This window comes from Natator depressus, chromosome 3 (assembly GCF_965152275.1).
Source record: "Natator depressus isolate rNatDep1 chromosome 3, rNatDep2.hap1, whole genome shotgun sequence".
Classification (NCBI taxonomy): domain Eukaryota; kingdom Metazoa; phylum Chordata; order Testudines; family Cheloniidae; genus Natator; species Natator depressus.
Window position 1 is genome coordinate 96,048,883 of NC_134236.1, and position 26,194 is coordinate 96,075,076.

At 43.2% G+C, this 26,194-nt stretch overlaps 1 protein-coding gene across 2 annotated transcripts in view; it reads left to right on the plus strand.

Annotated features, from left to right (window-relative positions):
* The window catches only part of NKAIN2 (sodium/potassium transporting ATPase interacting 2), a 764,856-nt gene that overhangs the window by 722,019 nt on the left and 16,643 nt on the right, over nt 1–26,194 (plus strand). For both annotated transcript variants that reach the window (XM_074948365.1, XM_074948364.1), the window contains exon 5: nt 14,378–14,438. In XM_074948365.1, the coding sequence (XP_074804466.1) occupies nt 14,378–14,438 (61 nt within the window). The remainder of the gene's footprint in view (nt 1–14,377; nt 14,439–26,194) is intronic.

The following is a 26,194-nucleotide window of genomic DNA, read 5'->3' on the forward strand; positions in this document are numbered from 1 at the left end:
CCTAACACTTGAAAAAAAGCAGTGAAACGTGAGCTGTGTTCACTCGTTGTAAATGTTAGGTACCAGAGAAAGCGCTTTTACTGATCATGTCCTTGAAGTCCTGTGGGACTTGGGAGTAATTTTATATTGTGCTTATACGGCCAAATCCTCATGGCGGGCTAAGTGTTTGGGATGTGAACTGGGCAGACGCACAGGTAATAAATAGGAAGGAGGAATTCTGTTGAGTTGCTCTGTGCAGGTTGCTTCAGTCTGTTTACTAAAGTAGCCCCCCATGTCCCTGCCACAGAGCAAAAGGCTTGAGTATCTGTATAGGGTAGGGTTGCCAGATGGCCAGTTTTTCATTAGAACACCTGGTCAAAAAGAGACCGTGGCGGCTCCGGTCAGCACTGCTCACTGGGCTGTTAAAAGTCCTGTTGGCACAGGGCTCGCAGGCTCTCTACCTGGCTCCACGTGGCTCCCAGGAAGCGGTGACAGATCCCTCCAGTTCCTAGGCATAGGGGCAGCCATGGGGGCTCTGCACGCTGCCCCCGCCCTGAGCACCAGCTCCACAGCTCCCATTGGCCGTGGTTTCTGGCCAATGGGATCTGCGGAGCCAGCTCTTGGGGTGGGGGCAGCACACGGAGCCACCTGGTCGCACCTCCACCTAGGAGCTGCACGGACATTTCGCCACTTCCGGGAGCCACCTGATGTAAGCACTGCCCGGAGCCCTCACCCCATCCCACACCCAATCCCAGGCCTGAGCCCCCTCCTACACCCAAACTCCCTCCTGGAGTCCACACTCCCTTCCACACCCCAACCTCCTGCCCCAGCCCAGAGCCCCCTCCTGTACCCCAAGCCCCTCATCCCTGGCCCTACCCTAGAACCCACACCCCCAGCTGGAGCCCTCACCCTCTCCTGCACTCCAACCCCCAGCCCAGAGCCCCCTCCCACACCCTGAACCCCTCACCCTCTGCACCCCAATCCCCTGCACCAGCCCGGTGAAAATGAGCAAGTGAGTGAGGGTGGGGGAGAGCGAGCAACGGAGGAAGGGCGGGTGGAGTGAGCGGGGGCAGGGCCTCAGAGAAGAGGCAGGGCCTCAGGGAAAGGGCGGGCAGGGATGTTCGGTTTTATGCAATTCGAATGTTGGCAACCCTAGTACAGGGACCAGATTCTCTGGCCCCACTCCTCTTCCTGCCCCTTCCCCATCTGCCTTATGTGCTTTGCCAGGTGGGCTCCTTGTCTCCATTCCTGCCTCCCCATCCTGTGCATGAGCTTTGCTGCCAGTGGCTCCTCTGTGGCCGTGGAGATGAGATTAGCCCCTTTGTGAGCTAACCACCTGCCCTTTGTTAACTCTGTTGTTTATGCACTTATAGATTTCTGATCAGTATGTCCCTGGGTTATTACTCTGATTCCTGCTTCCTTCACAAATTATGGTTCTTGTCTTTTAATAATCAATTGATATTCATTGTAGAATAAATTAAATCCTTATTTGACGAGCACGGTTTAAAGCATGATCAATAGTCTTTAATGTGGATGGAAAGACATCCTGCATTTGGTTTTCTTTTTGTGATGGAAAACTTGGCCATTCAGACTGCTGAACAGCAGCTTCTGCTGAGCCATGCACTTCACATACAGTGCACCAATCTGCCTTGCCACCACAGCCATCGCTAGCCAATCACAGCAGCACTTTGATCAGAGCCACGCTGGGCTGTTACACCTTGACCACCCACCATGAAGGGAGTGTAATATTGAGGCTGTCATTCCCAAGACTGTAACTGCCCTCAGCGCCTTCAAATGCACGGCAATTCATCAGAATGAAAATAAATAGCATCACGGGAAAGGAGTCAATCTTTGCAGGAAAGCTTCTCTCACCTCCTCTGAAACATTCTGTCTCTTGGTGTAGGTGTGATAGCATTGTTCTAATTTAATCCAATATGTCACTGTAAAGAACAGTGAATTACCTCTGCTTCTACAGCACCCTTTCCTTCCACATTGTTTTCATATTAGCCTGCAAAATCTTTGTGAGCTGGCAAACCAACACAGCACTTTTCCTCTTATCCTGCATTTCTTTTCCTCCGAATGCTGAATCTTTGGGAGTATAAGTACAGCTCTAAGAACCCATTGTTCACATTCAGATCTCCCAGATCTCACTGGCCATGTGGACACCAGTACATGAAGATGTTTTCATTCAGCCGAGGTACTTGCACGTATTGGTTTACCAAAGGTTTTTAGTGTTCTCTTATACCATCAAAATATTCCCCCCATATAATCTGCACAAGCCTCAGTTATGCAGATTTTTTTCCCTGGTCCCCTAAATGAATGCCTAGCATTCATAATCAACTGTTTCATCTCATCCAGGTCGATTTTAAATGCTTAGGCATTCATTTGGTGGGCTGTGAGCAGTCTGTGGGTTTGTTAGATCTGTAGCATAAAGAACCAATTTTTCTTTTCCTAATCCTATAGCTGTCTAGAAAAGGTGACACACAGTAAGACATACCGATAAGAAAAGCTACAGCTGCCCAAGGCAGTCAGATACCAAAGCCAGATGATTAAACTATTCTGTAGAATTCCCAGAAGACAAGCGGGGGAAATGTCTAAATGCCTAATGCTATAAAACCTTCAGAGCAAAACATAAGAACGGCCATACTGGGGCAAACCAATGTTTCTTTTAGCCCAGTATCCTGTCTTCCGACAGTGGCCAGTGCCAGGTGCTTCAGAGGGAGTGAACAGATCAGGGCAATTTATCAAGTGGACTGTTGTCCAGTTCCAGCTTCTAGCAGTCAAAGGTTTAGGGACACTTAGAGCCCTAGTCAAGCAGGTGTTTACAGAAAAAGGTCAAGTGGAGTTAGTTTCTCAAAAGGAAAAAAAGAAAAAGCAGACATTGGTTTGCTAACTTAGGTAGTTCTCTGTTCAAGTGACACTAAGGCCTTGACCATAAAAAGCTCCCAGTATCTGCCAAATGCAGCTCAGATAGGGAGCTGTTTCTGGCTCTTCAGTACTGTCGTTTATCTGATAGGGATTGCCATAGGTCAGCATATTCTGGCCATGCCCCCTCCTGCCAAGAAAAATCCCCACATATTCTCTTTATGCAGCAGAGACTGTGCAACAGGAGTAGATTGGGACTCAGGATTGAGCCTGATAGTAGTAAAATATTCTTTGTTTGGGCTTATATCAGGTACAATGAACAATACCCAGTTTCGGTTCATACAGGTTGGCAGCCTCTAAATTTTACTTGTGGACTGGGGTTTGAAAGAACTTGAAAACAAAGTGAAACTCAGTCCAAACCACAGCATTTCCTAATGCTTCAAATTGAAACCATGTAACGGTACCAAACTGCACATGCTTGGAGTCAAAACCATAAACTCCCCCCCCCCCCCCCCCAATGCCTACACAGGTGGAAGATTTGTCTAAAATTTAGCACAGGTTTGCCCAAAAGGTTTGCAAAATGTTCTGCAAACCTAGGTCAAATTAAGGGTTTGTAACAAGACTTCAAAACAAGTATCACCTGGTTTCCGCTGTTAACAAAGGTTTGCACAGCTCTCAAGTGACAGATATCAGTCCTTTGATTTTCTGTGTCCCTGCAATGTCTCCTCCAGGCATTGGGTAAGAAGGCTAGCCAGGGAAGAAGCTAAGGGAACAGTTGCCCTAAACAATATAGATGTGGAAGAGTCCAGCAGCATTTCAAATAAAAATGTTCTAGCTTGTTCTTGGTGCTGATCTTGAGATTTTTATGTAAGGAAGAAATTAGAAATACCAGCCAGCAAATAGACAGGCCTGCCCCAAGCAACTTCTAAATTACTGCTATAAAGAAGATAAGATGCACTGAACAAAACAAAATCTAAAAATTGAATGTAACTTAATAGTATCCTCTGTATTTCCCAGTGTGTCCAGGTTTCTGTAGCTATCATTTAAGTTATATTGTTCCCATAAGGGATTTTTTTTTTTAATTAAAAAGCAAACTGGATGCTTACTATGTAGGTTAAGACATAAGCTTTTCTCAAGTGTTTCAGTGCCATGCTTGGAAACTGGATGGCTCCAGTGACTGGGCCACAAAACGGTAGATGAAATTCACTGTTGATAAATGCAAAGTAATGCCCATTGAAAAACCATAATCCCACCTATAGATATAAAATGATGGGGCCTAAATTAGCTGTTGCCACTCAAGAAAGAGATCTTGGAGTCATTGTGGATAGTTCTCTGAAAACATCCACTCAATGTGCAGCGGCAGTCAAAATAGCTAACAGAATGTTGGGAATCATTAGGAAAGGGATAGATAATAAGATAGAAAATATCATATTGCCGCTCTATAAATCCATGGTACGCCCACATCTTCAATACTGTGTGCAGATCTGGTCGCCCCCCTCAAAAAAGATATATTGGAACTGGAAAAGTACAGAAAAGGGCAACAAAAATAATTAGAGGTATGGAACAGCTTCCATATGAGGAGAGATTAATAAAACAGGACTTTTCAGCTTGGAAAAGAGACAACTGAGGGCAGATGTGATACAGGTCTATAAAATCACGACTGGTGTGGAGAAAGTAAATAAGGAAGTGTTATTTACTCTTTCTCATAACACAAGAACTAGGGGTCACCAAATGAAATTAATAGGCATCAGACTTCAAACAAACAAAAGGAAGTATTTCTTCACACAGCGCACAGTCAACCTGTGGAATTCTTTGCCAGAGGATGTTGTGAAGGCCAAGATTTTAACAGGATTTTTAAAAGAACTAGATAAATTCATAGAGAATAGATCCATCAGTGGCTATTAACCAGGATGGTCTGGATCAAAACCATGCTCTGAAGTGACCCTAGCCTCTGTTTGTCAGCATTTGGGAATGGGCAACATGGGATGGATCACTCGATGATTGCCTGCTCTGTTCATTCCCTCTGAAGCACCTGGCATTGGCCACTGTTGGAAGACAGGATACTGGGCTAGGTAGACCATTACTCTGATACAGTATGGCTGTTTTTATGTTCTCCAGGAGTTTAACACAGCTTCTACAAGATCAGTTGTTCTGGCTATCAGTCAGGACCAAGAGACTTGATCACATCAACTACATATCTGCTTTATATAGCATAGCATTTGTTAATTCCACAGCCAAAGAGTTCAGTGTCAGTGCAAACTGCATTCTCCAGAAGGGTTTTGGCCCAGTATGTTAATATTTTTTTAAATGCACCTGCCTACTGTTTCAATAAGGAGTAGTTAAACTTGTAAGCAGACGAGAACTCTCAAAAAATCAGGATAACAATTGTACATATAAACATAAATAAAGCTGCATCTCTGGAGAATAGTCTCTGTACTGTATTACTTCAATGTCATCATAAACTCTGGCAGTGAGCTCCTGTCTACAATGCCATAATACTTCAGGCAACCAAAACATAATTTGGAAGGGTTAGTATATGGGGCAGCTTCAGAACCCCCATGACACTAATCTAATTCTACAGCTATTGATAGAAAGGTCTCTGTCTCCTTTGTTCTACTAAGTAATGGGTATGATTTTCTTGAGAAATCAATATACTGCAAGTTTTCTTGATGGTAATTTACCAACCCTCATCTTCAATTGGGTCATAATATTATATACATATTTTAAACTGCCAAAAATCTATTTCAAAGAAACAGTGACCCTTAACTGTATTGCGTTACGTGGAATCTAGCCACACAGATCCCAGTAAAGTCAGTGGAAGACGCATATCTAAATGGCACGTGACTGAAAATTTAGGTGCAATGGTTCGACTTATATGGTTCTCATAAAAGCAATAAAATCCAGAATTAACACTGGCACTCTGGGCCTGATCCTACAGCATTGGGCCCAGCCTTCTGTCCCTAGCCCAGCCCCCTTTTGTTTTCTCTTCAGAGATCTTCCACTTCTGAGTGATCCTTTTAAACCCCTGTGTGCTACAAAACTTAGGCTTGGCATGAGAAGTTAAAATACAAGCACTAGCACTTAACTGCCTCTGTGGATGCTGCTCTGTTTTTCAGCCCAAAGACACAATGCATTTCTGTTGGATTGACCTTTCTTCTGACAAAGAGCAGTTATGGAAGGAGATAAGAATTATTCACTTTCAGTGCGGACAGGACCTTGTGCTAGTTCCAGAATCCTTAAGTCATTTTCATATTTATAACGTTCTCTTCTTCAGCTCCGTGTGCAAAACTTACCCTCTTCTAATTTTGTTTTCCTTGGTGTCATTCTTTGGTTCAGCTAACTGGCTTAATAAAGATTCCTCTTTATAATTATCAATGTAGGTGCTATGGTCAAAAAAAATTGAACAGGAATGATGAGTTTTCCAAAAAAGCCTTTTCCCAAGCCTGCTGCCATTTGCAGTGAATGAAAACATTTTGTCTCAATCAAAGGGGTGGAGGAAAAATAACTAGACAGGATTTTGATCAATGTTGATTTAGATTTAGTGTGATCACAGCACTTGGCAACCTTGGCAACTCCAGAAGTACACTCTGATCAAGCTCAGGGTTAACTTATAGCCTCACAAACACCTTAAGAGTATACTTCTGGGTTACAGTGGTAAATCATAGAATATCAGGGTTGGAAGGGACCTCAGGAGGTCATCTAGTCCAACCCCCTGCTCAAAGCAGGACCAATCCCCAAATAAATCATTCCAGCCAGGGCTTTGTCAAGCCTGACCTTAAAAACTTCCAAGGAAGGAGATTCCACCACCTCCCTAGGTAACGCATTCCAGTGTTTCACCACCCTCCTAGTGAAAAAGTTTTTCCTAATATCCAACTTAAACCTCCCCCACTGCAACTTGAGACCATTACTCCTCGTTCTGTCATCTGCTACCACTGAGAACAGTCTAGATCCATCCTCTTTGGAACCCCGTTTCAGGTAGTTGAAAGCAGCTATCAAATCCCCTCTCATTCTTCTCTTCCGCAGACTAAACAATCCCAGTTCCCTCATCCTCTCCTCATAAGTCATGTGTTCCAGTCCCCTAATCATTTTTGTTGCCCTCCGCTGGACGTTTTCCAATTTTTCCACATCCTTCTTATAGTGTGGGGCCCAAAACTGGACACAGTACTCCAGATGAGGCCTCACCAATGTCGAATAGAGGGGAACGATCACATCTCTCGATCTGCTGGCAATGCCCCTACATATACATCCCAAAATGCCATTGGCCTTATTGGCAATGCCACTGGCCTTATTGGCAAATAATTTGTCAGTTTTTCTTAGAGATTTTTTTTAACTATGTGTAGACATGAGAGGCGTGTACCCATCAAACAGAATATAAGCAGTCGTGAAGTAATCTTTGAAACCTTGTAGTTCCTCTTGGGGTTGTGTTGCAGGGTTGGGTTTTTCTTTGTTGGTTTAAGGTTTGGGGGAAGAGAAGTGGTATTTTACTGCACTGGTTCAGACCATCATATTTCCATCTTTATCATATGAAAATAGCCTTCAATCACAAACTAACATTGGGATTGGGATGGGAGAAGAGTAGCTTTCAGAAACAGTAGTCTTTAATTATAGTCTGTTGTAGGCATATCTGTGAGAGTAGTAAAGAGCTTCAGAAAATCGAGTCTGTGATGGCATTCAGTGTCAAAGACAAGCATTTAGCCATCTATGTATCTAAATTAGATTAATTATTGTCCCTCTCCTCTAGAGTCCCTAACCACAATGAATTAGAGAAGGGTATAAAGCCAAACCCTGGCTCAAATACTGGGTAAGCTCCAGGCAGCATGGGAGAGAGCCAAACATCTAACCAGGGGGAATTTGGGATCCAGAGCTGACCTTTGGTGCTTTGGACCCATTTCTTCTCATCTTTAATGGAAGTGTCTATAACGGAAGTAGCAGTGACCAGAATGCACTCACAGTAACAAGAGTTTCCATGGCAGCTTTCCTAGCTGTGAGGTGTTTCTCTAAGTTTGAGTCAAGGTCCTTCTCTCCACAACACCCAAGTGCTCGTTCACTCTCTTCTCGTAGCAAAATTTTCCCATCAGATGCTGAATTTGAAAAGTTCTATTTTATATAGGTTTTGATACCACACTCATCAGAGTAGCATCTGAACACCTTCCAGTAGTGCATTAAGTGACATGACTAACATCTGTCACATGTTTGTTCTCTGATACTCTCCCCAGCGGGGAGTGTGTGCAGTGAAATGTTTTGGAATTTATTTTGTTATATATACACACATTGTTATATCTTTATGGTAGAGACGGCAAGGTCAAAGAAGTGATCAAACATTAATGTCTGTGGACATGTCTCCTCCCATCCCCCTTCCCATCCCCCTCACTCTGACAATGGGGGAACAGCTGTGGAATACTGTGCAGGAGGACAAACGGGGACACCTCCGGCATGAGGTTTGGGGGCCGAACACAGGTTGGACTATTGAGACTAGATTGGGCTCCCTTCCTGAATGTTCTGGCGGGGGGGTTCCCCAACAAGGGGATTCAGGTGCCTACAGAGGATCTTGTTCTGGGCATCCAGCATGCGCCTGCCCAGAATTGGGGTTGTGGGGGGTTCACCACCTCAGCAGCAGCCGGGGTGGCAGCTGGAGGAGTAAAGGAGGAGGTGGTACTTGTTTCTGGACAAGAGTAGCTACAGTGGCGGGTGGGTCCTGAGAGCATTCCTCCACCAGCTGGACTAGGGCTGCATGAGTGCATGATCCCACTCTTGCTGCGTACATGCCCGTTGCCTGTGCTGTCTCTCCATTTGCAGAAGTGCCTCATGCTGCCTGAGAGCCCATGCCTGCCTTTACCTAAGAAAGTCAGACTGCTCCTGGCTCCTTCTCTCTGTGCCAAGAAGCAAATCTTCCAGGGTCCTTCATCTTCCTCTGCTATCTTTGCGGTGCCACTCCTGCCTTACCATTGGAATGGTTTCCCTGCCAGCATTGGAATGTCCTGCCAAATCGAAGACAAGGGTAGCATTTACCTATATGTACCTAAATCCCCCCACATAAGGCAACTGTGCTGTGAAAGGCCACAATCTTGATACTTTTTAGCATCCCAGGAATACAACTGTTATAGCCTCCTTCCTTCAAACTACTTTTGCAGCCCATGAGGAAGGAGCTGAGGATAAAAATGGTAAGATGCCTGCATTATTTTATTAAACTCTTGTAGTGTTTACAGAGCATCAAGGAGACCAGTATGGGTCTGATTTGGTTCCTTCAGGGGTAACGTTACCAGTCACCTTTTTCTTCTTTAAAGGCTGGCCATCACTTGGAGAACATAACTGTTTTGAAGGTACTGGAATGGAAAAGAGACGTCGCTTTCCAGTGCTGTGAAGAACACCCAGGCACTTATGCCAGAGAGATGCTTCTGCTAATGGTGACCCTCTACATATTGCTGAGTGGAGGGTTTTGGTGAGCTACCAAGGTGTATCAAGAACATTCACTGTGCTGTTAAATTTGAAAAAAACAGCTTGAATTACTGCTACATCCAAATTTGCTGAATTTTGCCTACAGAACTGGGTGGCAATTCAAGAGAAAATTGACTGTATTCTATGCTAGCATGGAATAGGAACAGAGACCCACAGAAGATATTCACCAACGCCCTAATTCCCCCTGCATCGTCAGAACGTTCAGGCCCTGTGTCCAGCAAACAGCATTGAAAGGGACAGGGACACAAAGTGTGATTCCAGAAGTGTATGTTCTTCCCTGAACTTTTTGATTAACACCACAAGCCAGGTGCCTCTCCACTGCTAAGAAACATGGCATTGTGTTGGTGCAGCCACCGGAGTGGATGCTTCACCCACCCCTGCTTCTCCTCGCTTCTGCTTAGTGGCTTAGCGCAAGTAGAAGAGAGACACCAGAGACGGGGACAGTACAAAACATTTGAAATGGGTATCGGGCATCTGACTTTCTTTAGACAGCCAAATAGTTCCCTTTCCCTTCCTGGACTTAAGGGCATCCACACACAAGCTACCAACTACCCCCACCCACTTCTGAATGGCTCCCATTCGTAAGGGGAAGGAAAGATGGAGGAGGGGATGGAGAGGGGTGGCGTTGGGTCTCTGCACAACAATAACTGTCATGAAACTATTATTTTCCCACACAGGCCCTTTAAAACCCGCCCTCTCCCTCTCACCTTCCCTCCCTCCTTTTCCGCCTGTGTCACGCAACCTCAGGACTATTGGTGTCAGTTCTGTCTGAGAAATGTGCAGATACAGGGAGGGACTCAGGGACTGCTTGTTAATAACTTCTTATAGCTTCTGCTAAATATTTCAGTGTCTCATGGGATTTCAATAAAATCATTGAATTACAGCTTTGCGTTGCTCTAGAACCATATCGGGGTGAGGGTGAGGGCAGTGATGAGCTGCCAAAATCTTAACAACTGATTCCCTCCTCACCCCACGAGGGGATCGTGGCCCACCCCCAACCCCTGGGGACTCCTGCCCCATCCACCCCTGTCCCCTGACTGCCCCAAGAACTGGGCAGGAGGGTCTTGTGGGCCACCCTGTCCCTAAGAGCCAGTGGGCGAGGTGTGGAGACCCAGCGATGCTTACCTGGGGCAGCTCCCAGGAAGCATCCGGCAGGTCCCTCTGGCTCCTAGGGGCGGGGGAGCAGCCGCTCCCCTCACTGATCCACATCAAAAGTGGCGCCTTAGGCACCGACTCCCTGGGTGCTCCGGGGCTGGAGCACCCACGGGGAAAATTTGGTGGGAGCAGTGCACCCACTGGCAGCTCCCCGCCCCGTGCCCAGCCCCACCTCACCTCACCTCACCTCCGCCTCCTCCCCTGAACGCACCGCCCTGCTCTGCTTCTCCACCCCCCCCCGGCTTCCTGCGAATCAGTTGTTTGCAGGGGAAGCCGGGGAGGGCTGAGGAGCAGGTGGCGGCTTCCCGCTTAGGCCCAGGGAGGCGGAGTGAGATGGGGAGGGGAGCGGTCCTTGCATTCCCGCCTCGCCCCAGCTCCCCTCCACTCCGCCTCCACCTCCCTGGGCCTGAGCACAAAGCCGCCACCTGCTTCTCAGGCTTCCCGCGCGAACAGCTGATTCGCAGGAAGCCGGGGGGGGGGAGAAGCAGAGCGGGGCAGCACGTTCAGGGGAGGAGGCGGAGCGGAGGTGAGGTGAGCTGGGGCCGGGCGCGGGGCGGGGCCGGGCGGGGAGCTGCCGGTGGGTGCTCTACACCCATCAAATTTTCCCTGTGGGTGCCCCAGTCCCGCAGCACCCACGGAGTCGGTGCCTAAGGCGCCACTTTTGGCCGGTTGTTAAATTTAGAAGCCCTAAACCGGTTCTAAAAGGGCTTCTAAATTTAACAACTGGTTCTAGCAAACCAGTGCGAACTGGCTCCAGCTCACCACTGGGTGAGGGCCAGGGTGAAGTATTTACCACCAAAGCAAGAAGGGATATTGCTGGTGATGGTTATGGGGTCCATTGTAAAACTTACCAGTGTCAGATTCTGGTTCCTGCAGCAGCTCTAGGTCCTCAGGCTCCTCGAGTGGGCTTCCTCAGCCAGATCCGCCGGGTGGAAGTGCAAAATCACATGCTCCTCTTTCTCTGTGTCTCCTGGGACTTCCTCTGACATCCCTGCTTCCCCTTCATGCAGCCCCTCCACGGCATCCCATCATTGCTACTACTGCTGGCAAGGGGGCAGGAGGCAGGGACCTTTATACATTTGGGAAAAGGTCAGGCAGCAAAGGGATCTGTGCATTGTGGGAATAGCCCTCAAGGATTATCGATCCCCATGACCTGGTATGTGTGCCCCTTTCCCTCGTTCACACTGTACGGTCGAATGGGTACAGAGCTATGCGACATTGGCGGTGTGTAAATACCCACACCCTTCATGTATGCTAGCTTTTGTGCACTAGACTGGCCTTCCGGAATGTGCTTCAAGGTTTCAGATGTGGACAATAGGGAGGTTATAGCACAACAATGCACATGCAACAGTGTACAGTCAGAAGTATAGACTCGTCCTTGGATATATTGGGCCCTGACCATTTAGCACCTTGAAGATATGAACGAAGACTTTGAATTTGACTCCTTATTCTATGGGAAACCAGTGTAGAGAGCACGGGACAGGTTTGACACTGATGTTCACGGTAGCCTGTACTGCTGAGGAGATACGCTATAGCATTCTGTACTAGTTCGAGTTTCCTAAGGGGTGGTGGCTTCATGCCCAGGTATATTGCATTGGTAACTCTTCACTTGTTTAGAGACACCATGCAATAACCGTGTGAAAACAACTAAGGGCTATTTTGCTAAATAATATTTATTCAGTGCAGTTCATCTGTGCTCTGTGAACCATCAGTGCCTCAGCTTTCCATGGATACCCTTTATTGTTTGACAGAATGCATCTCCTTTTGAAAACAGCAGTGGAATGTCCATCACTGTATCTGAACCAATACGTTATTGTGGAAAAATAGCTGTGAAGTTAAAATTAAAACAAAGGTTGCTATACGTGCATCAAGAAAAGAGCTGGAAAAGCGTGAGAGAAAGAGGTTTGTTTTATGAATCCTGATTATCTCGCGGGAAACAAACTTCCATTTGTGTTCAGAGCACAACAATTTCTAGCTTAAAGGCACTGTTTTAATCAGCAAGCTCATTTGATGAAATGCTGTAGGATTTACGTATATATTAAAGAAGTTCCCCAGATATTTAATAGATGCAACTGGATGCAATTAAAAGATCAGTAGCAAGCACAGTTTGTGATACAGTTTGTTTGCTTTACTTGGTAAGAGAAGTTTAGTTAATAACGTGAACTTGTGGCATTTTAGCAAGAAGTGAAATACCAGACTATTATCAGAATGTCTTTACCACTGTTACTGCCTATCAGAGATGCAACTATTAGGCTAACTTGGATCTGATGATCTGTAAAAAGAGAACAGAGAAACTATTAAGCTGAGGCTCACATTCAAGAGTGGAATCATTTATGAATGTTTCTGGGCCTAATTCTTTGCTGAATTATACCCCATGTAACATCGTTGAAGTCAATGGGGTTGCACAGGATTATGTCAGTGGAGTAATTTAGTCCTCTATCTTTAAGCCAAGATACCAAAGGAAATAGTGAACCAATAAAGTAGAGATGAAATGCTGCTGTTAACAGAAGATGCCGCTGTTCTTGGTACAATAGGTTCTTTGTGTCCAACAGCGAATTTTCATGCCTCCCTGGTGTCAAATCCTCCCAGCAGAGCTATAGGTCAGATATGAAATAAATGACTGAAATGATCATTTAGCTCTGTTGTAACATAGAAATATAACCTCTGTTGATTTTTTGTGCTCCCAATAGAGATTTAACTATCCCCCACACACTATCTGTATTGGTTGCAAGTGATCTCCAAACAGAGACTGGATCCGGCCAAAAAAAACTTTTTTTGTTATCATTTGAATGTTTTTTAAGTTTTCTGCATCACAAATCTAGACTCTAGTATCTCAAAACTGACAATGATGTTATGCAAAAGGGTTAGACCAAAAGATCACTTTTCAGCACAAAAAAATTAAAAAACCTAGACTCAGTTGACTGCCTACCATCTTTATGTAGACCTTAGTGATGAGCTAGAAGAGGTAGTAGTCTGTTAACACTATGTAAAGGAAAACTTCTCAGATATCAGATGTGATGGACAGCCTTGAAAAGCACATAAGATGCTGCAAAGAGCTTTCACATGGAATCTAACTTCCCAGAGACAGCTAACTAGACTTGAACCAATAGAAGTACCAATTACATTATATTTGGCCTATGGTATGTGTGATTCTAACATTTTTGGAAAATATTATCTGGGGTAATCCACTGGTGACCCTGGTCTTCCAGCACATATATATGTATATGTTCTTTGAATGATATTGTTTCCATTTAAGATTATATTCTGTACACATTCTTACAAGGGGGGATGTAAGGAACAAAATCTGTGTTTGCCAACTGCTGTAAGAGACACCGACATAAACACATCCATAAATCTATCCTCAGATGTAGGACTAGCTATTTCTTCACAGAAACCCATTCCACAGCCACAACTACAGGACTCATTTGCAAGTGGCAGATGAAGGAATACTCAAATGAGATCAACTCTCAAGCTCATTGGACTAGATCCTAGACCTGACTGAAGTTTTTTCACTGAAAAGTTTTTTTTGGTTTGTTTCTTTGTTTCATTGTTATCCCCTCCCCCATGGGGTTTCATTCAAAAATAGTATTTCTGCCAAAAAAATATTCAAAACAGTTGCCAAAAAACAAAAATATTCAGTTTTTGTTCTTCAGTTGGTTAACAAAAATACACATTGGTATGGGAAATTTTTGACAGAAGCCATTTTGCTTTCATTTTTCTTGGAATATTTTGCAGGGGAAAAAATAATCTCCTGACTAGTTCTAATAGAGTCACAGAAAATAAGAGAAATTCACTCACTAAAGGACATAGAGAACTATAATAAAGAATTGGCAATGCCTCAGCAAAGAGTCTAGGAAGTTTTTGGTTTTTAAACCAATTTTTGTATTGGCTTGATATCTAATACTATTACATTTTGTTTCAGCTGGCAGGGTTCATCTATGCCTGTTATGTTGTGAAATGTATAACTGAAGAAGAGGACAGCTGTAAGTACTAAAGCTCTATTAATACTAGATGAATTCTTTGTGATATTCTTAACTCTGCTGACACTCTCTGGCTGAGCTTCATCCTAAATACTTTGTTATAGGGTCATCAGGAGCACGTCTTCTGTCCCACATACTCGATCTATTAGTAAATATCTAGCAAATCAAGGAAGTGAATAAATTCAACTTTTAAAAAAATTCTTTAGTATTCTGAAAGCATGACTTACCGCCTTTTTTTTTCAAACCCCCCTACCCCATCCCCCCCGAATTTGTAAACAACACTTTTTTTAAGACTGTTATTAACTATCGTGATAATAATTGGCTACTGCTGGGGGTACATCTCTTCTGTGTTGACTGCAAGGGGTTGTAACAGCACTTCTGGCAAGAACTGGCTTTAGATCATTGCAGGAATTTCATTTAATAGAGGTGAAGCAGTGTTCTTGTTAGGTCCTGCTGCTCCAGTGTACAATTAAAAGTAGTGGAAATGTTTACAAAATACCTTTAGGTTTCTCTTACTTACTTGTGTCAATAAAAACCTGTTGAGGAGCATTTACTGTGAATAGAAGCTATGGATCCAAGTAATCTCATTTATTGTTTATTTTAACTTTGATTTTGTTTTAAAAAGAGGCACGGCAGTATTTCAGTGCAGTTTGGGATTGAAATGCTTCAGAAACAAATATCCAGACCGCATGTAACTTTGATAAAATATACATGAATCCTAGAGACAGAGTTTTCCAACAGGAAGCTTACAGGCTTTTATTTGATTGAGAGCGATGTAAACCTGGTGGGGTTTCCTTTGTATATTTTGCTGTGCAGAAGATAGCTGGAACCCTATAATCTATTGGTTTTGCAGTGCCACTGTGAGCCATTATGGAGATTCAGCTTGTAAGTAAACCTCATTTCCAAGGTCCTAGGGAAGAGATTCATTTCAGCCTTCTCTTGTTTTTGAGGCGGTCGGAGTGGAATATTAGTAAAAAGGGCTCTGAGCATGTTTGGTGTGAGGGCCTACACCATGAATGTAGTGCCACTTCATGAAACGATGTAGGCATAAGTTCTTTGTCCGGTTGTCTAATGTGATGAGTTGGGTAGCAACAGAGCTAGAGGAGAATTAGACCACCCCAAAATGGAATCATATTTAAAACAATTCTGCCTTCTCTTCTAAGAGATTACATTCATTTTCAGTTTTCTGTAATGCTACTGGGCCAAATCGAAGGAAAAACTGAGTAAAGACATCAAGATTTGGCTCACTGAACAGGTGAAGAATTAAATTAAAAACTCAAATGATTTCTCCTGTGGTTTGTAAAATGGTATTTCCTTCTCAAATCTTGTAGAGCTAATATACAATTTTTCATTCACTGGGTGAGAGCTACCCAGAGGAAAAGATTTTCATGCTTTTCAGAAGATTTTCTTGTAGATTTCTTGCCTATTTTGGTTCTCTTATAACTTTGCTAGTGTACTGTATGCCATCAGTCTGGTCCTCCAAGTAGGTGCAGCAGCTTTGCACCACACCAGCAGTGGAATCTGGCTAAAGAGTCATCTTATCCAGTTCTGAGAGCATCATCACAGTTCAGGGATGGCCTCAGATATGTAAAGCCAGCACAGAGATTTCTCCGCCACCATTCCAGCTGGGGCCAGTTTATGGAGCGAGACTGGAGAAATGGGAGTGTGGCTAAGATGCCCCTGGACTACAGTGATCCCCAGCTGTGGTTCTGGTCTTTTTTCATTCTATTAACAGACATCATAAAGCAAAGCAACTTGAGGAAAGTTCTCCCTTATACTATGGGACCAGTCCTACATACTATGGCCCTTGTTTACAAGACACTGTTTGGCTGAATATTCGGACAAGTCTGTTGGGTGTGTCCTTTGCCAGTTGGTGTAAAAGGGGTCTTAGGGTCATAGCAACATGAAAGCCAAGTGATCAAGCTTATGATGGGTGCCTGATTTACTTAACCTAGAGCTTTTGGCCTAACTCTCAGGTTTTTTCAAGTCTTCTCAGGCCCTCACAGTTATGTCCATAATCTCAGGATTTTGGTTGGCCCCTGCCATCAGTGCCATGAGCATGAAAGCGGTGCCAGATAAAAGCAGAGAAAGAATAGAAAGATGAATCTTGCAAGGACAAGATACAAAAAAAAGAACAGTTCTGGACTCCTTGAGCCCCACAATTGTCAGAATTCACTTAAAATGGGGAGAGATTATGTTTCTAATTTAAAACAATGGTAACAACAACAAAAAAAAACATAAAGCCTTTTTTTGTTGTTCAAATGGGGGAAGGAAATTAGGTATAGGGGGAAAGTGGAGCATGAGGTGGGCATAATAGCCAAAAGGAAAAGTCCTGGCTTTTAACTTGCCTAATGCAGGCCAGTATAATGGGCACACTTCTTGTTAATTCCATGCTCTTTTTTTTATTTGTGGTGTGATGGGAACTGAGGCTGTGGTGAGGCGAAGTGTTAGGAGGGGCTGAGAACATGGGAAAAAGGAAGGAAGGGAAGGAGAAATTGCAGGGAGAAACATCCAGGGCAGGAGGAGTAAGGCTGGCAGCCGGGAGACAGTAGGAGAGTAGGCGATGGGGGATAAACAACCAATCAGCAGACAGAAAAGAATGGCCAGCATTCTAATGGTAATAAACACCCTGCTGTCATCCCCAATGTCCCAGGGCTGTGAAGGTGCCTCACCCTCTGCCTTGCTAATGCTACTCTTGGCTGTGGCTGAATAAGCCCCTGTTGCTTCTGTGGGACCTGCTCTGCCTCCTGTTCCATGTCCCCAAGTAGGGAGGGAGACTTGAAACTTTGCAGCCTGGTGCTTCTGAGAGAGATTCTCCTGGAGGTCTAGATCTGGGAAGAGGGGAGAGCCTGAGTCTCCCACCTGGGCCTCCCATTACTCCTCTCCATCATTTGCCCTGTTGCCATTGGTATGACTCAGTGATTGTCATTCTAACTTCATTAGCATTATTAGTCCAGCAATTAAAAAAATAAACCATGAAAATGTTGACAGCTATCATTGCTTGGCAGCATTCAACAGCTGTAAACTTACCAGAGCTTCTCATTTGTTCCTGAAATCTTATTAGAGCTACATTTTTAAAAGACTACAAACTATTTTAATACTTTGAAATGTACAGTTAATGTGCTTTTGTCTCACTAGCAGTTTGACTCCCTGCTATAAGCTGTTAGCTGCCTTTTGTAAAGAAAATTCAACATATTTTCAAAAATGGTATTAAATATTCAGATACTTAGTGAAAAAAACGGGAATGTCATCAATAAAACAACATCCTCCTGGGATTTTTATACTGCAGGAAATTAAACAAGGAACCTGGCTGCTTAACTGGAATGCACCCGCACCAACTTTCAACAGACTCAACCTCTCCTCTGCTGGTAGATGAGGAGTGGTGAGAGGGTCAGTGGAGCCCAAAGGTGGGCCGCACTGACTAGGGAGGAGGTGCAGCTGAGATGGCAGGGGGATGTTCCAATGCAGTGCATCCCCACATAGCACCAGCCATCACCGGGGCACCTATGCAGCCGCAGCTACAACCTAAAGCTGACCTCTCCCTTTGTAACACACCCTCAAAGAAGGCAGCAGTAGAACTATTACCTGTCCAGGGTGAATAGTCCTGGAGCACAGGCAGGTCTGCTTTGCACCACCCGGTACCAGCAGGGGTGAATCTAAAATATGGCAACTGGGACATCTCACCTTACGGTGCCACATCACTGCCTGTTAAGAACTTGTTCCCTCTTTTATTGTTTCAAGGTGAAATGCAAGGCAAAAATGACAGCTTTCCATGCTGAATATCCATCAAGCCAGGCGTTTAGGGATATTTGGCACAGAAATAAGTTCTAAGTAACCTTTTGAAATTTCTTTACTCCCCTCTGTGAAAACCTCTTGGTACTTCCTGATTCACTGATGATATCCCAGAATACAATGTCACAGATACTACAACCCCCATAAATCAATGATAGTTGTAATGTTAAAGAATGAGGTGCTCTGGGATACCAACCGTGAACTGATAAGTATCATGATGATTTCACATAGGTGGGAAAAGAGAATTTTATTTGGCTGGTTTTAAGAGATGTGATCTTCTGGCTAACGCTCAGGATTGGGAGCTGGCACGCTATTTTTGGCTCTGACATAGACTTCTTTGTGACCTTGGGCAAGTAATTTAAATTGTCCATACCCGTTTCCAATATTTAAATTAGGGATAATAATAATATAAGTGCTTGGGGTGCTAGGCAACATCATAAAAACAGTTTCTCATTCATTAATAAAAAGAACACCCCAACATAATTACAGACCAGGTGAGTAAAGACAAAACAATAATACTAGCATACTTCTCAGGTGTGTTGGCAGGCCTTCATAACTTTGAGCTCTTTGGATGAAATGGCCTATAGAAGTCCAAGGTGTTATTGCATATTCTTTTATTTCTGTGCCGAATGCCTCCCACAGTATGATTAGTGAGGCATTATTGAGAATTAGTACTGTGCCTAAGTCTCTGCTTAAAAAGCTCTAAAAGTACAGTACAAACACAAAGAATCAGAAACATGTAATAAATGTTAAACTGCAAATCTTTCTCTCTTCCTCCCTGCCTCTCTCTCTCTGATGTTTGTGAATTGGGAGTTTTGAGGCTAGAAGGATAGGAAAAGTCTCCACTGGAACTGTGCCCTCTCCAATTGGACCATTTATCGCAGTATTCATATTTGTGTTTATATATTTTGCCTCAGGGAGCCATTTTTCAGGTCAGAGTAATACAAAAGAAATCTGCCACCTAAGAACTGAAATATCCTGGAAAGCCTGACTCTTCCATTATTTTGGCCCCATGAATGGCTCTTTGAGGCATTAGAAAAGCTCTCAAAAATCAGTCATAAATACAACTGTAAACCAATGCTTGACACACAAAGATGAGAACCCCCACACATGCATGCACCTGTTCTCCCTCCTGTTCAACAAGCTGTTTGTGCCTTGTATGAGCAGACTAAGGCTGAGAGGCTAAAGATCTGTTTTGAAATTTGTCAAAGTGCTTTGGCCCAACTGCACCCCCAAATTTACAGCCACTGATTGGCTAGAAGCTTTTCTGGGTACTTGTTTCCTGTAGTGCTGTGACTGCTACATAAAGCAAGCGAAGCCAAAGAGAGAGAGGGGGAAAGCAATGGGATGTTTTCCAGCTGTCAGGATGCTAACACACAGAATGGAGCTTCTGAAATCCCATGACACTGTCTGACACATTTCATCCTAAAACAAGCTGGCTTGGGACACCAAACTACCACCACGAGCAATGAGCATATAGGAAATGTACTGGGAAGTCTTTTCAGCATCAGCCTTTTGAAAGTAACAAGAGCCGCTTCCCACTTCATTGCTTTCAGTTGTGTTCTAGCCTTAGAAGTGGCCTTGAATAAAAACAGAGAGGGTTGGCTTTTACCGTCTCATTCCCCCAGCAGCAAGAAGTAAACACTCTGAATCCCACAAGGTTTGGCCACTTGTTCTAAAGTACACACTGGAAACATCTAGGAAGCAGCCATAACTGTAACTGCCGGAGGGGGAGTATTTAAATAGCAGATAGAAAAACAAAAACTCGTTGTGTTTGACATGTAAATTGAACTACACTATCCAGGTGTTCACAGGACCTACACAGACATTACGCAGCCTTAGCTATGATCAGCTGGCACTGTGCTGCAGAGAGAGAAACAAAGTGAAAGCTCAGAGGAGGGGCAAGTTTGTTTAAATAATAGCAAGTAATTAGGCTGAAGACAAAATCAGCGATGGCATTTTATAATTACAATTAATTTAGAGGTTAATTTCCTTTGGTGCTAAAATCTTATTTAAAACATTTACCAGGAAAGGAAATTAGGATGTTACTATCAAGATGCACAGAGTACTTCTGGGAATCCATGTCTATTATCACTAGAAAATTAGGTGAGGTTCAAAGTGGGAATTTCAATTCATTTGAGTGTATAATAGATGGTGGTCAGGACCTTGAGTCAGACGGGTTGGTTAGGGTAGACTGTAAGATTTGCATTTTCTTTGTTTTCGGGATTAATTGCAAATGCTTCCAACAAAAGGGCTGGGTTTATACGTGAACAAGCTTGACATGAAAGGAAAATTGGCTATGGATTGCTGCCTTCATAACTAATGAAGTTGATGTTAAAGGAGTCCCTAAGAGACTGGGATGTGGTATGAAACAAAATATATAAATAAATAAAATCATTGGGGGGTGGGGGGGGGCCCAGGACATGGTGCTGTCTCTGGCTTCATAGATGTTAATTTCCCTTCTTCCAATTTCACTCTCTTGCCTGCCCCTCCCCCCACATCCCTCACTGCTTCCTATGGGGATTATCAAGCTCGAGTTTCAAAAATATCTAAAGAACATAATGTTAGTGCTTGAAGGAAGTGACATTTCCATTTTGGTGGCTCATCACGATGGAATACTGTTTAATAAAATCAATGCATCACAGTAGCCAAGGGATGTATCTGCCTTACATTATTGTATTTTTTTCATTCATCATCCATTGCTGAATCTTATTAAATGAAAAGTGTTTTTAAATAAGGCTGCTTAAAATATTATATTGATTCCACTAGTATAAAAAGCCACCTTAGAAGCAAATTGCACTAGAAAAGATGCAGGAAGCACGCAAAATTAATCTCCTTTCTATAAAAAGAGATGAATTTTACACCCAAACCCTTTCAAAAATCTTACTCTGCTACTCACAGAGTAATTGTCCTTGGAGGAGAAACTCAAGACAGGAGATCAAGATAATGATGCCCTTCACAATTTTATCAAGTCTGTAACAGAAATGGGTTAGTAACAAAGGAGTTTTGCAGTTCCGACTAGAAGTTATGGGTGGTTTTGAGAGACACTCAGGTTATAACTATGCATCATATACAGATTTACGTCATACTGGATGTTATACAGTATTTCTCTAACAGCAGATACTTGGACGTCTAGTCTTAATTCAAACTGCTGTGTTTAAAGAGACTTTGAGTTGTGCCTACATTGACTGGACTACCTACTGAGAATGCGCATATATGATTAATTCAATGTAATGTATAGTTTGTCACAACTGCTCCAAACAAGTTCAGCTGAAAAGCATTGTCACTCATTTGTCTGGCACTCTTTAAAGCAGGTTTGATATGAACAGCTAAGCTCCAAAATCCCTTGTTTGGGGGTCCAAAGCTATTGAGCTGTACCTTTCAAGGTGTGTCTGTTCATTGCACTGTCTGGCATTCTCATATTCCGTCCAATTTGGTGTTTTCCCCATTGTAGGAGTCAAACTGGATTTTTTGTAATGTCCTGGGTGTTCCTAGACCGTATCTGACACATATCTTTGTGCTACATTTTCTCTAGTCTATTAGTATGTCACCCCCTAAAGGTTTCCTCATTTCTTATTACTTTTGCCTGTTCCTTTTAAATTTTTGGATGGCTCTTCATTAATCTTGCCTTGTTAGTCTTCACACATTCAGGGCCCAGTTCTCCTCTTTGTTACACTTATTAATTCTTATTATGCTTACTTATTTGTATAGTATCATTTCTCATTTGCTACTGAGATGTCAGTTCCTGCTTCCAATTGTCCCATGATGCCTGCCTCCATCTTCCACCTTTCTCCCTGCTGCCTCTCACACTTGAGAGGAGCTCCCCATAAACATCCACAAAACTAACTTGTTATCCTCCTTCTAAACCCTCCTTAAAACTCTCCTCTGCAGTTAGGCCTACAAAAAACTTGACATCCGTTATGCTCTTGATGTGCAGAGACCACAGCCCATCATGCTGACCAATATTGTTTCTGTGTACTCTCCCATGTGGCTTTATCCATCTCTTGTCTTATATTTAGATTGTAAAATCTTTGGGGCAGGGACTGTCTTTTTTTGTTCCATGTTTATACAGAGCCTAGCACAGTGGAGCCCTGGGCCAGGACTGGGGCTCCTAGGTGCTACAATAATACAAATAATAAATAATAATTGTGGTAGCATGGCCGCAGTCTGCTTTTCCTTATCACTAGCTTAGCCCTTGTGATGAGATGGTCTAGAGCAAATTCCTCCTAAGAACTCCTTTTATTAATATGTAATCTGCATTACCTCTAGATGGCACTGGGCAAAACCTATGGAATCCTTAGCTAATTTAGAAATATTTTATCAATTTAAAAATATCTCAAGGACGTTTTGGAAATGTTCGCATGCACAAAAATTGGAGAGCAAATGGAAACTGTTCTGGGAGGCCCAGGCCTATCTGAAATATACTTAAAGAAAAAACATAAAATATATTTTTTAAATTATTTTAGCAGGAGTGGGAACATTTAACAGAATGGAGGAAGGAGCTTGCTTAGGATGTGCGGACACAAAATTCTCACAATCTGGTTTTGCTGATTTTAGCTTATACCAGATGGAGTGAGGGAAGAGCTGGCCAGGGATCAGCAGGGCTCAGAGGGGGCCCTGCAGGGAATTATCTGAAGAACAAATTATGTGGTATAAGGATCTGCTGGAAAACCTGGAAAATCATGAGCTACCAGAAGGGACTGCCAAAGAGAACAGTTTCCATTGCTGTGAAAGGGAATGGAATTGCAATGATGAGAGCACATCAAAATCAAAGCAGAGACATATGGCTAGAGGATTTCCTTCTGCTAACCCTTTGGAACTCTTATGTAGTTTCAATCTTTTGCTATCTCACTGGTAATGGCACAGCTTCACAAACTGGCAGATACGTTCTGTGTCCCTGCCACTTTTCTGCTATCTACTTCTGTGGGGCTTAATTGCTATTTCCACAAGACAAAGCCTATGGCATTTGATTACCATTGTAAACAAACTTTATTGAAGATTTGTATTAGAGCAAACCTCTGCCTATCTGCTGAACAGTGTGTAACTGTACAGCAGATAGGCATGCTTACAGTATACAAAGGGTAAGGCTAGGGTAGATTTGGCAGGCAGTGAGTATCATGCTATCACAAGACAGCTTAGCAGGAGGCCAGACGGCAATGGTAGCCTGCAAGAGCATGAGGTTCTTCCTCCTAGCTTATAGATTTTCTTTATTTTTTTTAAGGCAGACTTCTGGTTTTCTGCTTTAATTTCAAATTTAATAAAATTAGCCCTAATTTCACGCCCTTAATCGTTTCTAAATTGTGTCAAGGTTTGTAAAATTCAGCATTTTTGCACAGCTCTCAACTACATCCAGCATTTTGTTCTAGTCTGGATAGGTTTTTATACCACCCTCATCACCATGGTATCTGAGAGCCTTCCAGTAGTGCATTGAGTAACAGGACTGACATTTGTCACGTGTGGTCCATTCTCTTGCAGCGTCTCTCCAGCGGGAGAATTGTGTGTACAGTGGAGTATTTTGTTTTCATAAGAATGATTGTTTTTAATGTGTATGGCTATTTCCCAGCCCACTCTTCCCCTCTCCTCCTCTCAAGAGTCTGTATCCTTTCATATTTAATCTGTACTGATGTTTACATCCCGACTAAATTTTGATGACTGCCATAATGTCAGTGTTATTTCTATCGGCACATGTCCCTAACTGTGCTTGTTAAACTTGTTGGGTCAGATCCTAAGCTGGTATACATTGCCATAGCTCTACTGAAGCCATTTGTATTTGCTGGAGGGGGATGTCCGATTGCCTGATTTTTCTTTTAATATTCTTCCCTATTTTCTGCATGAGCATCACTTTGCTATATTATACCACGTTATTTCCTGCCTACTTATCTATCTGCTTATTTCTTTGTTCCTCCCTGCTGATCTTGGTAGAAACTCCCCACTCTTTTATATAAACAGGTCCCCTTCTGTTCAGGTATACACATCCTAGCTTAATAGGCTCTTTGCACACCAACAAATGTCCAACAACTGAAGCTGAATACCGAATTCAGACAGACAATCCCATCCTACAGACTGAGACAAATTCAAAGCTCCTATTGACTTCAGTGGGAGTTTTGACTATGTGCCAGGTCCTTAGTGGGTGTATTAATAGAAAATATGTCCATTATTTTGAACCATAACCAATTTTAATTACATGACTTCCCCAGTTATGTCCTAAAAAGAGTTTATGGTGCTTTTGTAAACCTGACCTTATAACCAAGGAGCCAGTTAGTATCAGCAAGGCAAGAAAGAGATTCAGACTCACAAAATGGAAGTGAGCTATTCATTGTTAAATGTTCCATTACCAGATTTCAGGCAAGCCTCTCAGTATATCTCATCTGTTGATATGGTATCTGAGTAGGATTGTATGTGTATGTGTTTATGAAGGCAAAACATGATTAAAGACCTGAGTTTGGTAATGATGATATACAAGATAAAAGTAAAATATAGTAGGCAAAAATGTGTTTGATGGATAAGGTTAGGAATTGAAAATCTGTAATGATTCAGCTAATGAGGCTTATTTTATTCATCTCATGTTACTGCTGCCAGGAGTGTATCCGTGGTATGACACTTTTAGTGACCTTTCAGGCACAGCGAGGATAAAACGCCCAGCAGAAAGGGCAGCATTTTGCATACTTTGAGGAACTAACTCAAAATCCACAGGGAGCTTTTAGCATCGTCTAGGCACCACAGGCTCTGCAGCGCTAACTGAGATGCTGCCACGATGAAGAAAATGTGCTGCAAAGAAATTACAGACATTCTCTGCATCAAAGTTAATTCCCTGTTACCCACCCTTCCTAGTTCACTTGCAGCACTGTTGTTGTATGTAAGGAGCCATTGTATCCCTTAAACAAGGTCACAATCATATTCTCTCCCCTACCGTCATCTGGATATATAAGTGGGGAGCCTGTACCGTCTGCTTAAAACAGAGCTGTCTCCATAGGCCCATCTTGTTTATATCACATTGTAATCTGGCCTGTTTACACACTGAGTTTCCTTTGTGCAACCGGGCAAAAGACAGGGACACACAGCCGTGCAAAGATAATAGGCACATATTTTTTTCCTGAGCCCACACAAACTCTTTTTATTGCTGGGAATTTATTTCGGAGCATTTTGGTTTAGCTTTCTGGGAAAAAGAAAAGGAGTACTTGTGGCACCTTAGAGACTAACCAATTTATTTGAGCATGAGCTTTCGTGAGCTACAGCTCACTTCATATCCGATGAAGTGAGCTGTAGCTCACGAAAGCTCATGCTCAAATAAATTGGTTAGTCTCTAAGGTGCCACAAGTCCTCCTTTTCTTTTTGCGAATACAGACTAACACAGCTGTTACTCTGAAACCTTTCTGGGAAAGGACCTAGAAACGCCCTCAGGATATTTCTTCTTGTGTCTTCAAAACAGAGCATCCCTACCTGTGACATTAGAGTCATTTTGTCATTTCTTACAGGGTACAACTTTATGTTACAACATACCTCTGAAAACACACACACACTGTATAGAGGGACAGGTCCCCCCAGCTGACTTAAATTGGCATAAATCTGTTGAACCTGTGGAGCTATGCTGATTTATACCAGTGGACAATCTAGCCCAGACAGCTTGTTTTCTGAATTCCATGTTCAGAAGGTCAAGGCCGAAGAAAAGAACATTTATACAAAAAGCAATTCACTACAAGACATACCAGCAAAGGCCTGTGTCACCCTTATCTTTGAATGTATCTGTATTTGAATAAGAGCTCATTCATGTCCTCCTTAAATCTCAATCCTGTGTTTATTACATGTGTGTCTTCCCATGGAAATAATTGTGATGTCACAAAGTTAGCATTGTGAGTACATACTCAGGGAGGAGGGATATATTCACTGTGCAAGGGCTGCATCTAGGAACCTCATTTGTAGTGTACCGAGTTAATGGCTGCAGTATACGGAACTGATGTAAGGGAAGT